This window comes from Pelodiscus sinensis, chromosome 6, assembly GCF_052426305.1.
Source record: "Pelodiscus sinensis isolate ZL-2025 chromosome 6, ASM5242630v1, whole genome shotgun sequence".
In the NCBI taxonomy this organism is placed as follows: Eukaryota; Metazoa; Chordata; order Testudines; family Trionychidae; genus Pelodiscus; species Pelodiscus sinensis.
In genome coordinates this window covers 51,982,898-51,997,904 of record NC_143057.1, presented here as the reverse complement: position 1 = coordinate 51,997,904, position 15,007 = coordinate 51,982,898, and the positions used below count along the sequence as shown (strand labels likewise).

The window sequence follows — 15,007 nt, the reverse complement described above, 5'->3', positions numbered from 1 at the left end:
TATTTCTAGCCTGAAGGGAAATTTTGAAGTTCAAGTCATGAATACCTGACAAATAGTGTTCATGATAGAAATGCTGACAACCTCTATGATATTGTTCAGTAGTTTACTGAAAGATTCGTCATTGCCATGACATCTACATGTATATACTGATTCCAAGCAAGTTTCCTAAATATATTTGGCTAGCTGTACAGGCCCAAGGGATATGGCAGGGGCTTATCAAATCTCTGCATTGAGTTATAGAAGTTTCAAGAAACTACATAAATGTGTCACTAACCTACATCTTTATTTCTTTCAACAGAGCAAGGAAGGTCTGTTTGACTCTTCTGAGCTTATAATACTGCATTTAATTTTATTGATTTCCCGTTCCAGTTCTGATTTCTCCCAGATTTACTTTTCTAAACATCCAGATTGAAACCTGATGTACAAATCTATGACTGTGCTCTGTTAGCATTCCAGAACTCTGCCAGTACCAGTGTATAATTTGTAGAGTAAGTACTAGGGGTCTGCTCCTATTTCCATTCAGGCCAACAGAACTTTTGTGACTGATGTCAGTTAATGGACAGAGTCTCATTTACATCAATGGGAGATAGATCAGTGTACTCTACAGAAAGAGGGGACAGTTGCAATCTGCAAGGAAAAACATGAAGACAAATGCACTGTATAAGTAACCAACTCAGAGTACTCTGATACAAAGACCATGTTGACATGGAAAAAAAGCCAATCTTACAGCTCCAAAACAAAATATGTTAAATTAATTTGTCATATGACAGACTAGACCAGGAATTAAGTTTTAATAAATGTTGTCTAGGTTTTCTTAATGCTCAAGAGGGAGAATGAAGGAATGGGGAGGGAAGATGGAATAGCTAAAAATGACACCGATTTTATATAACACACACACACACACACACACACACACACACACACACTTTTTCTATGCAAATCCTTCAAAATAATGTAAATGTAATGTGTAAATGTATTGTATGTACATTTTGATTTAAACAATTTACAATATAAGTATAAGAATTGGAAATGCAATCCTCATGGTTTTCATGCCTCCTCAAGATGTATAATTATTTTCTGCTCAAGAAACAGAGCAACCACATTGCTAACACATACTTGCTTTCATTAAATCCACTGTACTACATTAAGCAGTTTGACATTTCCTGGTTAAACCCAGGCAAAATGAAGTGGTAGACTTAAGATAAAGTTGTAATATATATTATTTTTAAATTGAAGTTCTTCATATCAATTCTTACCTCCATCTACCAATTGTAAGCATCACATTGCTCCTTGTAAAGTTTCCCACAGAGGCTGGAAATAACATTATCAAGTGTGGCAAAAATGGCTAAATCAAATCTACTGTACCAAACTCGATAAAGATGCCATATATATATACACACACACACACACACACACACACACACACACACACACCTGCACCATAATCAAACATGTTTGCTAGATTGGATTTTGAGTTATTTCCTTTTTTCTTTTGTATAACAACATTCACTATATGCATATCAGGTGTGGCAAAGCAGCCAAGCATTAATGCTGCACTCTCCACTCTGTTCTTGATTTTATTATTCTTGTAATATTCTACACATGACCGGTATGAAAAAACTTTAAGGGACAGATTTTCCAGAGATCTCAGCTCTCTAGCAGGAACCTATAAAGGGCCGGAGTAGATATGGAGTTCCATAAGCAAACAAAAATAAAACTAAGAGTAAGCCTTCATATGAAATATATATTCTCTCAAGTTCAATATCGGAGGAAATATAGTTCTACTCGCAGGTGAGGCCTGTCATTGACCGGGCAAAGTGATTTTGTGTAGACTGCACTTATAGAAAGTTCAAAAAATTAAATGCATGTAATAGAAATTTTTTTATTGATGTGCTTACAAAAGGGAAGTATAATAACAATTTAAATTTGTAGGATTTCAACTTCAAACATTATTCATTTTATTGAATAAATTACCATAGATAGCAAATTTGAATCAGAAACTCATAAAGCTTCCATTACTCTTTCCCTAACTAAATTTGAATTATTTTGAGATTTGTAACAGTAAAAATTTTCATTGCATTAAAATGACAGTTGAATAGGTGACTCAATTTGAATTCTGTTAGCAAATATTTTTTATGAACTCTAATCATAAACCATGACTTTTTCTGATGAAAAACAAAAATAATCATTTAAACCTTTAGACCTTTCACTCAGCATGTTCTAGTGTAAAAAGTAGCGAGTGCATTCAACTAATTTAAGTGGCAGCATTGTTTATGTAAAATTTGGTATGTGTAGGTAATCTCGAAGTATGACTATTTTGCACAAAGAAATCCACAAACAAACACTTCAAAATATATAGTAGATGAAGAAAACCCTCCTAAACATGGTAGCAGAAGCTGGAAGCCAGCTTGTTATGCCCTTTTCTACAGTCCACATCCTTCAAGACAAATCAATATCTATAACGTACCATACTGGAATAATTTAAAGGAAAACTTCTTTTGCCCGAGTCCACAGACTTTCTTAGCACAGGTTTAATTTCTATTTCCTGGACTTGACGGGTGGAATTTTTCCCCTTAATTAAATTAAATAACCCACCTTCACACCCAAATGGGATGTTCTAAGTTTCTTTCTCTCTCTTTGGATATTATATTTTTTAATGTATTCAGTATGTTTTGAACTGCTATTTTAACATGCTGCTTGTCTTACTTTCAAACTGAATGTAAGTTTCCTAGGAGAAATGTACAGAAAATGAGAATGTAATGGTTATAGCAATAATACAGTAGAGCCCTCTAAAAGGCATTATAAGCTCACAAATTTCAAAGTGGCTGAAATAATAGGATGATTTATAACTACCAGAGCACATCAATTTGTACAATATCTTAGAGAGCCCCAGACATCCATGCTGAGGTTCTCTAATAAATTAAATAAAATCATTAATTAAATTATTTTACCGGGTAACTGGCAGAAACCCGATTTCAATTTTTAACTAAATGCATTTTTTACTCTAAACCACAAATCCAAAAAGTCAAATCAGGAAATTTCCTCAAAATGCTCAGTTAAAAATAATTTTCCTTTCTTAGAAAACAGTCAGAATATTGATGCTCCTCATACTTCAGGTACCAGAACTGTACTAACTCCACTGAAACCATAAAAGCTCCAGAATCTATTCAAAGTGCACAGTTGGCTTGCCAGTTTTCCCATCTGCATCCATTGGTCCCATACCATTTCCAAACAGGGAATTTGCAAGCAGCAATGGGAAGCTCACAGCTGTCAGGCAGAGCTAAAAAGTTTGTCGTGAAAAAGTTTCAGATTTGTAATTTTAACATGTATTTAAATCACAAATCACCTGAAGTCCATTACTGTATTTTGCCAAGCTTTTGCCAATAACTGTCCATTTAAATTACCAGGTAAAAGTCTTATTTAATACTACATAAGAGTTTGGGGCATATAATCCAGGTTTTATAGCTTCTTAGTTATGTGAAATACAGGTTTGCGAATGGAAAAACATGATCCTTTTCTATCCATTGAAAAATAGTCTAATTTCTACTGGAACAACTTCAGATCTCACATCCAACTTCAGATACTCTGTTTTTACTACAGTACCCATTACAATAATAGCTAAGCACCAAGGCATATATATACAATCAGGATAAAAAGTTGCTTAACAGAGGTTACCTTATGCAAAGATAAAAATGCTAGAGGCCCTTGTGCCTGGTACCTTTCCTCATAGTGTTTTGAATTGCTGCAGCGTGTCTCCACAACTCACCATGATGAGATAAGGAATGGGGTCTGTACCCATATGGTAGAATTCTAAAGATGTTTTATATTTATTTATTAGATGCCAGACATTAATATAAACTCCACACCAAATGGAGCACATTCCAAACTCTGTGCATCCTTGATATACATTTAAAACAATAATACAACAAATAAAAAGTAAAAATTAACCAAAGCAGCAGTACTTTTTCCTCACCCCCCACTTCATTAGATCACATTGTTCACATGAGCAGTACAGATTAAACCCTGCCCCTCCCCCCCACACACACCACAAGCAAATCCCACCTTCAACTGCCTATTCTCAGCCCTTCATCAACATCCTGAAAACAGATGGGCTTTACAGCATGCCAAGAATGTCAACATATGTAGACTATTTCAGACCTTGGGGGACAGAGCATTCCAAAGAAAAGGGTCCTTTACAGAGAATGCTTCACAAGCAGACCTGATCTTTTACAATGGGGAGAAACAAGATCAAAGGCCTTTTCGAATCATAACTATGGCAATATGGCCTGGAGAGAAAGGCAGACTCTCAATAGGCAGGCCCCAAGACATGTAGGACTTTAAAGGTCAAATTATTACATTACCCTCTACCTGGAAACAGCCAGCCAGCCACAGTCAATTACAGAGCACTGATTCTGCCACACACAAAATGATGCATTCTGAATTAGCTTGAGTTTCCAAATAGAAACTGATAATCTTCCTGAAGGTCCAGATGGCCTAAAACTGTGGCTATGTGTATTAAACTGCATATGAGGCAGGAACAGATTATATACATGGCTCTACTCCTAATCCAGAAGTATAGACTAAGGAGCTACAGATAAAAATTACATGCTGCATCACTTTTGCAAATGCAGGGTGCAAGGTCCTATTCCATAGGCTTTGTTATCAGATTCAAGATTTTGCCATTAGAAAACTATAAAATGTCATGTTAACACTCACTCATTGGTCAGGAAAACCACAAGTGTAATAGCTACATGCTGTATTAAATTTACTATTTCTTTCTGAGTCACAATAAAGAACAACTAGGGGACTGGGCCCCCTGCTTGCTACACTCTCCAACCCCCCTCTCATGAGGGTAGGCAACCCCAGCTCTCCCCTGACCACTGGGGAGGTCCAGCTGGTGGCCACGCCAGCCCGGGCCCCCTTCTCCTTCCCTGCCCACCCTCCTGCCTCTGCCAGCACAGGCTCCTTCTCCTCCCCCCTACCCAGACTGTGCCAGCCTGGGCCCCTTCTCCTCCCTTTTCTCCCCCACTCACACCAGCGGGGCCCCTTTCTCTCTCAGCCCCCCACCAGCTGCAGCCTAACCCTAATGCGAATCCCCTTTCTCTTGGATGACACTGCGCCAGGTCCAGTTCTGCAGCCAGGAAAGGCCAAGCCACAGTGTATCAGGCCAGGCCTGGCTCTGTCCCTGGCAGCTGGGGATGGCTGGGCCAGCTCTGAACATGACTGAGAGAGAGGGTTGCACTAGCAGTGGGTGTGGTCTGGCTCCAAGGACAGAGCCTGAGGCAGAAGGCCCTGTCTTTACCCGCCAATGCCTACCTCCCAGCCTGTGGACACTGACGTGATGACGTCACTTTGTCATCCCACAGGAAAAAATTTATTTTATTTTATTTTATTTAAATATTTTTACTCCGCCTCTCTATTTAAAATATTTGAGGTGGCTTACAAAAATTTTAAACACAATACAAATATATATAAACATTTAAAATACAAGACCCCAAAGGGACATAAAACCTGCTAAAAACACACTGAGAAGAAGAACATACACATATAGACTCAAACATTAATAAAAGCACAAGTAAAAAAGATGGCTTTAGCCTGATGCTGAACAATGCTAGCATTGGTGCCATGCGACTATCCCAAGGAACAAAAGCTGAGAAGGCCCTGTTCTGCAAAGACGTTAATCTTATCTCCACAAGAGGGGGAACATAAAGCAAAGCCTCCCCAGCTGACCTCAATATGCAGGGAGTTTCATATGGGAGAAGATGGTCCTTCATATACCCCGGATCCAACCCATTTAAGGCTTTATAGGTCATAACTAAAACCTTAAATTGTGCCCAGAAACATACTAGAAGCCAATGCAGCTGCCGAAGCACTGGCATAATGTGCTCCATATAACAAATATTAGTTAAGACTCGAGCAGCCACCTTCTGGACCAGTTGAAGTTTCTGAAGGCTCTTTAGAGCCAGCCCCACATAGAGTGCATTACAGTAGTTCAGTCTAGATGTAACAAGAGCATGGATCACTGTGGCCAAGTCATGCTTGTTCAGGAAGGGTGGCAGCTGGCAGATCAGATGAAGCTGCCCAAACGCACCCCTGGCCACCAAAAAAATCTGGTTTTCAAATGTTAAGAAAGGGTCCAGGAGGACTCCCAAGGTGCGTACATGTTCTTTCAGGGGGAGAGTAACCCCGTCTAGAACAGGTGCCACGCCACATTCCCGAACAGATGGCCTCCTGATCCACAGGACCTCAGTCTTCTCTGGATTCAACTTCAGCTTGTTTGCCTTCATCCAAACCATCACCACCTCCAGACACTGTTTAGATCAGTCACCACACCTGGTTCTGAAGTCACAGGGAAGCAGAGTTGGGTGTCATCTGCATATTGATGTTACCGTCCTCCAGAACGCCTTATGACTTCTCCCAGCGGCTTCATGTAGACATTAAACAGCACAGAGGACAAGATGGAACCCTGCAGGATCCCATAGCACAATTGCCACGGGGTCGAATAACAGCCTCCTACCTCCACCTTCTGAAAGCGTCCCAACAGGTAGGACCGGATCCACTGCAAAATAGTGCCTCCAATACCCAACTCCGCCAGGCGTTCCAGAAGGATACCATGGTCGATGGTATCAAAAGCCACTAAGAGTTCTAAGAGAATCAACAGGGATGCACTCCCCCGTCTATCTCCCGGCATAAGTCATTTACCAGGGTGACCAAGGCGGTTTCAGTTCCAAAACCAGGCCTAAAGCCAGACTGAAATGGATCTAAATAATGTTTCTTCCAAGAAAGCTTGGAGTTGCAAGCCACTGCCCGCTCAAGTACCTTGCCCAAGAAGGGAATACAGCCGCTCCCCGAGTTACAACCACCTTCACTTACGACCATCCACACTTACGACCAAAGCAGTTGTAAATGTGGATCCGAGTTATGAATGGCGATCTGCGCTTACGAACAGCGCAGTCGCCATGTAACTCTGTGGGATCTGAGTTACGAACACTTTGAGTTACGAACCAAGTGTTGGTCCGTTACTCGGGGAGCAGCTGTATTAGCCATTGGGCAATAGTTATTTAAATCATGTGGGTCCAGGGAAGTCTTAAGTAACAGTTTTATCACTGCCTCTTTCAAGGAGGCAGGAACCATACTGGATCTAAAAGACGCATTAATAATACCCTGGCCGAGCCAATTATTCCTTCCCGGCTTGATTTAATAAGCCATGAAGGGCAAGGGTCAAGTGAGCACGTGGTCGGCTGCACTCTTCCAAGCACCTTGTTCACATCCTCAGTCTGCAATAGCTGAAATTGATCCAGAGAAAAATGACTGTGCATGTGCATATAAACTAGGTTTGTCGGGGGCAGGTGAGCAAAGCCCACAGGTAAGTGCTGAATGTGCGGGACTGGGAGATGGGTTGGAAATGGGGGGGACTACGGCCTATAATGGCAAGGAGAAAGGAGGGTCAGGGCACAACAGGGAGGCAAGATCAAATCAGTATCTTAGATGCCTATATACAAATGCGAGAAGTATGGGTAATAAGCAGGAAGAACTGGAATTGCTAACCAATAAATACAACTATGATATCATTGGTATTACAGAAACCTGGTGGGATGGGACGCATGATTGGAATATTGGTATGGAAGGGTACGGCTTGCTCAGGAAGGACAGACAGGGAAAAAAGGGAGGAGGGGTTGCCTTGTATATTAAAAATGTACACACTTGGACTGAAGTGGAGATGAACGTAGGAGATAGCTGTGTAGAGAGTCTCTGGGTTAAGCTAAAAGGGGTAAAAAACGAGGGTGATATCATGCTAGGAGTCTACTACAGGCCACCTAGCCAGGTGGAAGAGGTGGATGAGGCCTTTTTTAAACAATTAACAAAACTATCCAAAGCCCAAGATTTGGTGGTGATGGGGGACTTCAACTATCCAGACATATGTTGGGAAACTAACACAGCGAGGCACAGGCTATCCAATAAGTTTCTGGACTGCATTGGAGACAACTTTCTGTTTCAGAAGGTTGAAAAAGCTACCAGAGGAGAAGCTGTTCTGGATTTGGTTTTAACAAATAGGGAGGAACTAGTTGAGAACTTGAAAGTGGAAGACAGTATAGGGGACAGTGATCACGAAATAATAGAGTTCATGATCTTAAGGAAAGGTAGAAGGGAGACCAGCACAATTGAGGTAATGGATTTCAGGAAGGCAGATTTTGATAAGCTCAGAGAACTTGTAGGTAAGGTCCCATGGGAAGCAAGACTGAAGGGAAAAACAACTGAGGAGAGTTGGAAGTATTTCAAAGGGACGTTGTTAAGGGCCCAAAAGCAAACAATTCCGCTGTGTAGGAAAGATAGAAAATATGGCAAAAGACCAGCTTGGCTTAACAAGGAGATCTTGCATGATCTCAAAATTAAAAAGGAGTCATATAAAAAATGGAAACTAGGACAACTAACAAAGGATGAATATAGGCAAGCAACACGGGAATGCAGGGGCAAGATTAGAAAGGCAAAGGCACAAAATTAGATCAAACTAGCTACAGGCATAAAGGGAAACAAGAAGACCTTTTATAAATACATTAAAAGCAAGAGGAAGACCAAGGACAGGGTAGGCCCACTGCTTAGCGAGGAGGGAGAAGCAGTAACAGGGAACTTGGAAATGGCGGAGATGCTCAATGACTTCTTTGTTTCGGTCTTCACCGAGAAGTCTGGAGGTTTGCCTAACGTAGTGAATACAAGCAGAGAGAGGGTAAGTTTAGAAGATAGGATACACAAAGAACAAGTTAAAAATCACTTAGGAAAGTTAGATGTCAGCAAGTCACCAGGTCCTGATGAAATGCATCCCAGGATACTCAAGGAGCTGATAGAGGAGGTATCTGAGCCTTTAGCTATGATCTTTGAAAAATCATGGAAGACAGGGGAGATTCCAGAAGACTGGAAAAGGGCAAATATTGTGCCCATCTATAAAAAGGGGAATAAGAACAACCCAGGAAATTATAGACCGGTCAGTTTAACGTCTGTCCCAGGGAAGATAATGGAGCAGGTAATTAAGGAAATCGTATGCAAACACTTGGAAAGTAATAAAGTGATAGGGAATAGCCAGCATGGGTTTGTGAAGAACAAGTCATGTCAAACTAATCTGATAGCTTTCTTTGATAAGATAACGAGCCTTGTGGATAAGGGAGAAGCGGTGGATGTCATATACCTAGACTTTAGTAAGGCATTTGATACGGTCTCGCATGATATTCTTATTGATAAACTAGGCAAATATAACTTAGATAGGGCCACGATAAGGTGGGTGCATAATTGGCTGGATAACCGTAGTCAGAGAGTTGTTGTTAACGGTTCTAAATCCTGCTGGAAAGGGATAACAAGTGGAGTTCCTCAAGGGTCTGTTTTGGGACCCGTACTGTTCAATATCTCATCAATGATGTAGATATTGGGATAGAGAGTACTCTTATTAAGTTTGCAGATGATACCAAACTGGGTGGGGTTGCAACTTCTTTGGAGGATAGGGACATAATTCAAAATGACCTTAGCAAGTTAGAGAAATGGTCAGAGGTAAACAGGATGAGGTTTAATAAAGAGAAATGCAAAGTGCTCCACTTAGGAAGGAACAATCAGTTCCATACATACAAGATGGGAAGCGACTGTCTAGGAAGGAGCATGGCAGAAAGGGATCTAGGGGTCATAGTGGACCACAAGTTGAATATGAGTCAACAGTGTGATGCTGTTGCCAAAAAAGCAAATATGATTCTAGGTTGTATCAACAGGTGTGTTGTAAGCAAAACTCGTGAAGTCATTCTGCTGCTCTACTCTGCACTAGTTAGGCCTCAGCTGGAGTACTGTGTCCAGTTCTGGGCGCCACATTTCAAGAAAGATGTGGAGAAATTGGAAAGGGTACAGAGAAGAGCGACAAGAATGATTAAAGGTCTAGAGAACATGACCTATGAAGCCAGGCTTCATGAACTGGGCTTGTTTAGTTTGGAAAAAAGAAGATTAAGGGGGGACATGATAGCGGTTTTCAAATATCTAAAAGGGTGTCACAAGGAGGAAGGCGAAAATTTGTTCCTCTTGGTTTCTGAGGACAGGACAAGGAGTAATGGGCTTAAAGTGCAGCAGGGGAGATTTAGATTGGACATTAGGAAAAAATTCCTAACTGTCAGGGTGGTCAAATATTGGAATAAATTGCCAAGGGAGGTGGTGGAATCTCCCTCTCTGGAGATATTTAAGAACAGGTTAGATAGACATCTGTCAGGGATGGTGTAGACGGAGCTTGATCCTGCCTTGAGGGCGGGGGGCTGGACTCGATGACCTCTCGAGGTCCCTTCCAGTCCTATTATTCTATGATTCTATGATATATATATATAGAGAGAGAGAGAGAGAGAGCGAGAGAGAGCGAGAGAGAGAGCGCGCGCGCTAATTCAGGGGTTAACTGAAGAAATGAATAATAGAATTTCAGCTGGCTAATTTTTTTTTGGAAGCATAAAGATTTAAATTTTTTGATTCAGCAGTTCTGTGTGTTAGAAGATCAGTATCCTTACTAAATGCTGAAATCTAAACACTTGATCTAACACTATAGTGAAGGCAAGCCATCTCCTTTCAGATAAGCCTGGCTCAAGTGAGAGCGGCCAAGCTGCAAAACAACACTTCAGCAGCGCAAAGCTGCTGCTTCTCAATTCTGCATTACTCAGGGCTTTCTCCACCCTTCTACTTCCCCTCAGCAGGAAGATGGTGCTGGCACTCCAATCTTGGAGAGGGGTTGTGAGGCTGAAGTGCCAGCATGGTTTCCATGCTGCAGGGGCAGGCTGAGCTTGAGCAGCATAGCTGGCTCTCTACTGAGTCATATTTGGCTCAGAGCCATAGGTTGCTGACCCCTAAGTTAAGGTATAACTATGCATATTAAAAAAAAAAAAAAAGTACTTTTCAAGGAATAATGCGTTCCAGAAACCACAGAACTATTTAGACTGTGCAAAGCACATGAGAAGTCATTCAGAGCTAAGGAACAGTGAGAGGTGAACATGCTCTTACCTAAACACACTCGACCTGTTCCATCCAACGTCAGGCCTTCTGGACACTCACAGTGAAAGGATCCTCTACTGTTAACACAACGTCCATTGGGACAAACACCAGGGAAAACATCACACTCATTTACATCTGAGGTGAAATGAAGGATAAAAAGAAGTTTACAGGTGCATTCTTACTGTATTAAGGTAACTACACTCTTATTGAGGATTTAACGTTATATAATGGCAATCAAAATATTTGCAGTAACACAATATTAGGGCCTGATGACTGTTCTTTCCTACTCATGGCTACCAACAGCCATCTGGGGCTGTTCCAACACCTATGAACCAACATGGTATAATTACTATCCAACTACATTGTCTTGCTTATGGAAAGGTTTCCTGCACTGGAGGTGAGACAGTGAGGGTAGATAAAAGAGCAAAGATTCCACTTATTTAGTGGGGACCTCAAGGAATCTCCAAGAAGTTTCAGTTTGTTCTGTACCATCAGAACAGAGATTTCCTTCAGCTCCTCCAACATTTTAGAGTAGGCCAACACTTTTCAACAGTCACTATTGCCTGTGATGGAAGCCACTAACTGTCAATTTAATTTACTTCCCCAAAAACAAGGATGTAAAGTGATGAACCCCCTTTTTCAAGGTAAAAAAATGTGCTAATCCTGAGTAAGAAAGAATTAACTTTACCTTCACAAGTAACTCCCTTAACTCTGGCCAAGCCTCTTGGGCAAGCTGCATCTGGAAACAAAACAAAACAAAAACACACAAAACAAGACAAAAAAAACCTGAACAAATATTTCCAGAATTATATGACTTTAATAGATAATCACAATAAAAATTGTGACTTTCCTCCTTCATCTTTATATTAATGGCCTAAAAAAGCGTAGTGGTGGCATATTCTTAGTAGTAGGAGCCCACTTAAAAAGCAAGTGCAGGAAAGCCCTAACTTAGTCTCACTATCAATTAGAATTAATTTGCATGCCCTTGCATGATTGAGCTAGTCATGTTTTCTCTTTTCCATTTGTCCTGCTCCTTAGAATAACTGCTGTGATCCTCTCTCACACACATTGAGAGCTCAGATGATATTCCTGCTTTCAGTTTCCAGTTTCAAAGGATATTAAGCTCTGCGATTTAGAAATTATGCTACCTTGCAAGCAGTAATAGTAGAGAAACAAGGTGGGTGAACGGTAGGACCCTGTGAGGTGGAAAGTTGCCAGAGCCTGGGTAGAAACCTGGGCTTGAACATCTACACCGTAATTTAAAAGTAGGTATGTGAATGACCAGTTGACATCCTAGTTGACCAGTTGCTTCCTCTCCACCTTGCTGCCTCTATCAGAAAGAGGCAGCAAGGGAGGGGAGAGAGCAAAGGCTTCTGACCCCAGGCTCCATGCGATGCTGATGCTTTAAAACGCTGCAGGGAGCATGGGCCAGCAGGGCACAGCTTGAGTCTTCCACTGGCCCTATGCCCCCCACAGCACTTTTGCCTTTGAAGTATAGCAACAGCCCTGTTCAAAGATGGAGGCGCCCTTATCAACTAATCAAACAGTCAATGTAAATCACATCAACTATTTGATTAGCCAATTAATCAAAACTTTACATCCCTATTAAAAAGCTCCCTTATCCTGAGCCCTGTGAGCTTTAGTCAGCTGATATGAGCCAGCCGAGGATATCTACTTGCAGTATAGACATATCCAGAGTGTCACAGCTAAATAGAAGGTGAGACAGATTGTTTCACATAAGTAGTAAACACATATTTCAAGGGGCCATTCAAGGTGAAGTGGTTTGCGAACACACTCCAGTCATAAGAGGGAAAGGGCAGGGAATGCAACTAGTGGGAGGTACGTTAACAAAATGCAGATTGTTGTAATAAGCCATCATTCCAGTGTCTTTATTCAGTCCTTAATTTTTAGTATCTAATATGAGGGGAAGCTTCCAGACTCATTTTTTGAAAGTGCCGGATATGTTTCCTTTGGACTAAGAGGTCAGATATACTGTGATCACTTGGTGAAAAGTGCGCTTCCATAGCTGTTATGTTTTTGTCTTTTATCATTTGTCTGCTTGATTTCATGCCACAGTGTAGTGGTTGATTGATTTCACCACACAGTTGTTATTGGAGCATTTTGTGCACTATACTACATGGTGTGATGAACATGTGTAGTACCCACTGATCATGAGAGATGTCTTGAGGGAAGTGATGATAATTGTAGCAGTGGAGATACAAGTTTTGCATCTGTTGTTCTGTAAGGGCTTATCTAGACTACACTAAAGTGTCGAAAGAGGATATGCAAATTCCTGCGGAGCTTTCGAAAGTGAAAGTAGTTTAGATGCGGCTTTTTCAGGGAAATGCCCCCCCTTGGTCAAAAAGCCACGAAAACCAAATTTTTGGAGGAAGAGCATATCCTCTTTCAACACTTTAGTGTAGTCTAGATAAGCCCTATGGGTCTGGTGTTGCTTTGAGTTGAGTTGGTCTGTGGAGAGCCTGCTTCTGATTATGAGGGGGAGGTTGGGGGGTTATTTCAAGGCCAAGAGAGGGAGTTCAGGAAAGATCTATTTGAGGAAGGGTTCCCATCTGAGTATGTGTTGCAGTAGTTAGATGTTACTCCATGTGAGTTCCAGTGTGGGGTAGTAAGTGACAGCTAGTGGTCAGGGGAGTTTTTAATTCTGTACTGAAGCAGGTTCTCTCAGGGTATTTGGGTGGCATGCTCCATGATCAATCTACTTCTCCGGGGGAGTGAATGTTCTTGGTGAAGGTTGTTTGGAATGTGTTACAGTTTATATCTCTGACTTTTTCCTCAGCGCATATTCTGTGATAGCCGAGTGCCTGGCTTTAGATGACAGATGTCATGTTATCTTGGTGAGTACAGGGTGGTAACTGGGTCTGTGAAGTTAAGTGTGGTGATCTGTGGGTTTCTTGTATATGGTTGTTTGTAGGGTTCCATTGTGAAGCTGACTGGTTTCCAGGAAGTTAGGGCTTCTCTGGAATGTTCCAGAGAGAATTCAATGGACAGATAGTAGATGTTGAAGTGGTGGTAGGAATCTGAGAGAGAGTTTAGATCATCTGTTCAGAGGATGAAAATACCACTGATGTATCTCAAGGATATCACTGGTTTCATGGTGTATTTGTCCAAAAATTCTTCCTCAAGGTGGCACACAAACAGTTTGGAATACTGGGGAAATATCCTAGTACCCTTGGCTGTTCCTATGGTTCAGCCAATTGTTTTTTTTTTTTTTGGCAAATGTAAATTGTTCTGGGTAAGGATAAAACGGAGGAGTTCGGCAACACGCTTGCAGTGGATATCTGAAGGGTGGGTGTCCATTGTTTTGTAAACAGTGGGGCAGACAGCAATGCCATCATTGCGAGAGGCATTGGTGCACAGAGGGAAGCAACATTAATGGTGGCAAAGGTGGGGTTCTGCAAGGGAGGTTGTTAATGTTGTAGAGTTTGTAAAGAAAGTCAGTTGCATCCTGGAGGAAACTGGCCTTTTGAAAGTGTGGTGAGTGGTATGAGGATGGTTTTTGAGAGTCCCAATATTCCTTCAGTTAGAGGGCTGTGGACAGATATGGTGGCTCTTCCCGGGTTCCTCAACCACAATTACTGCATTGGCAAGGCTAATGGACATTAACAGGGCTCTCTGACACCACCTACTATAAAGAAGTCAGAGACAATCCCACAATCGAACCTGGAATTTAAGAATATGATCAAATCCTTCCCCAAACAATTCCAGGGGAAATTCTGTAAACTCATCCCCTCAAGAATCTCCTGCATGCTTCACAAGAAACACAAAGAAGGGAATCAAAGCAAAGACTAGTCAGTACCCTCTCAAACAAACTCTCACAGCAAAATGTTAAATGACAAAAAACACATCATCAGTGGTGGGTAAGCATTTCGCAAAGTCAAATCACAGACTGAATAGACACATTCGATTTACAGATTATAATAATCTGTAACTAACTAAAAACCCTCCAATTGCCTCCCCTCCCATTTTCTTCTCCCCCATGACTGGAGGG

The 15,007-nt window shown here is 41.4% G+C and overlaps 1 protein-coding gene across 1 annotated transcript in view; it reads right to left on the bottom strand.

Annotated features, from left to right (window-relative positions):
- Positions 1–15,007, bottom strand: part of FBN2 (fibrillin 2) — a 279,412-nt gene that overhangs the window by 115,653 nt on the left and 148,752 nt on the right. The window contains exons 22-23 of the mRNA XM_006131867.3: positions 11,687–11,737; positions 11,008–11,133 (exon numbers count right to left, since the gene is read on the bottom strand). Of these exons, the coding sequence (XP_006131929.3) occupies positions 11,008–11,133; positions 11,687–11,737 (177 nt within the window). The remainder of the gene's footprint in view (positions 1–11,007; positions 11,134–11,686; positions 11,738–15,007) is intronic.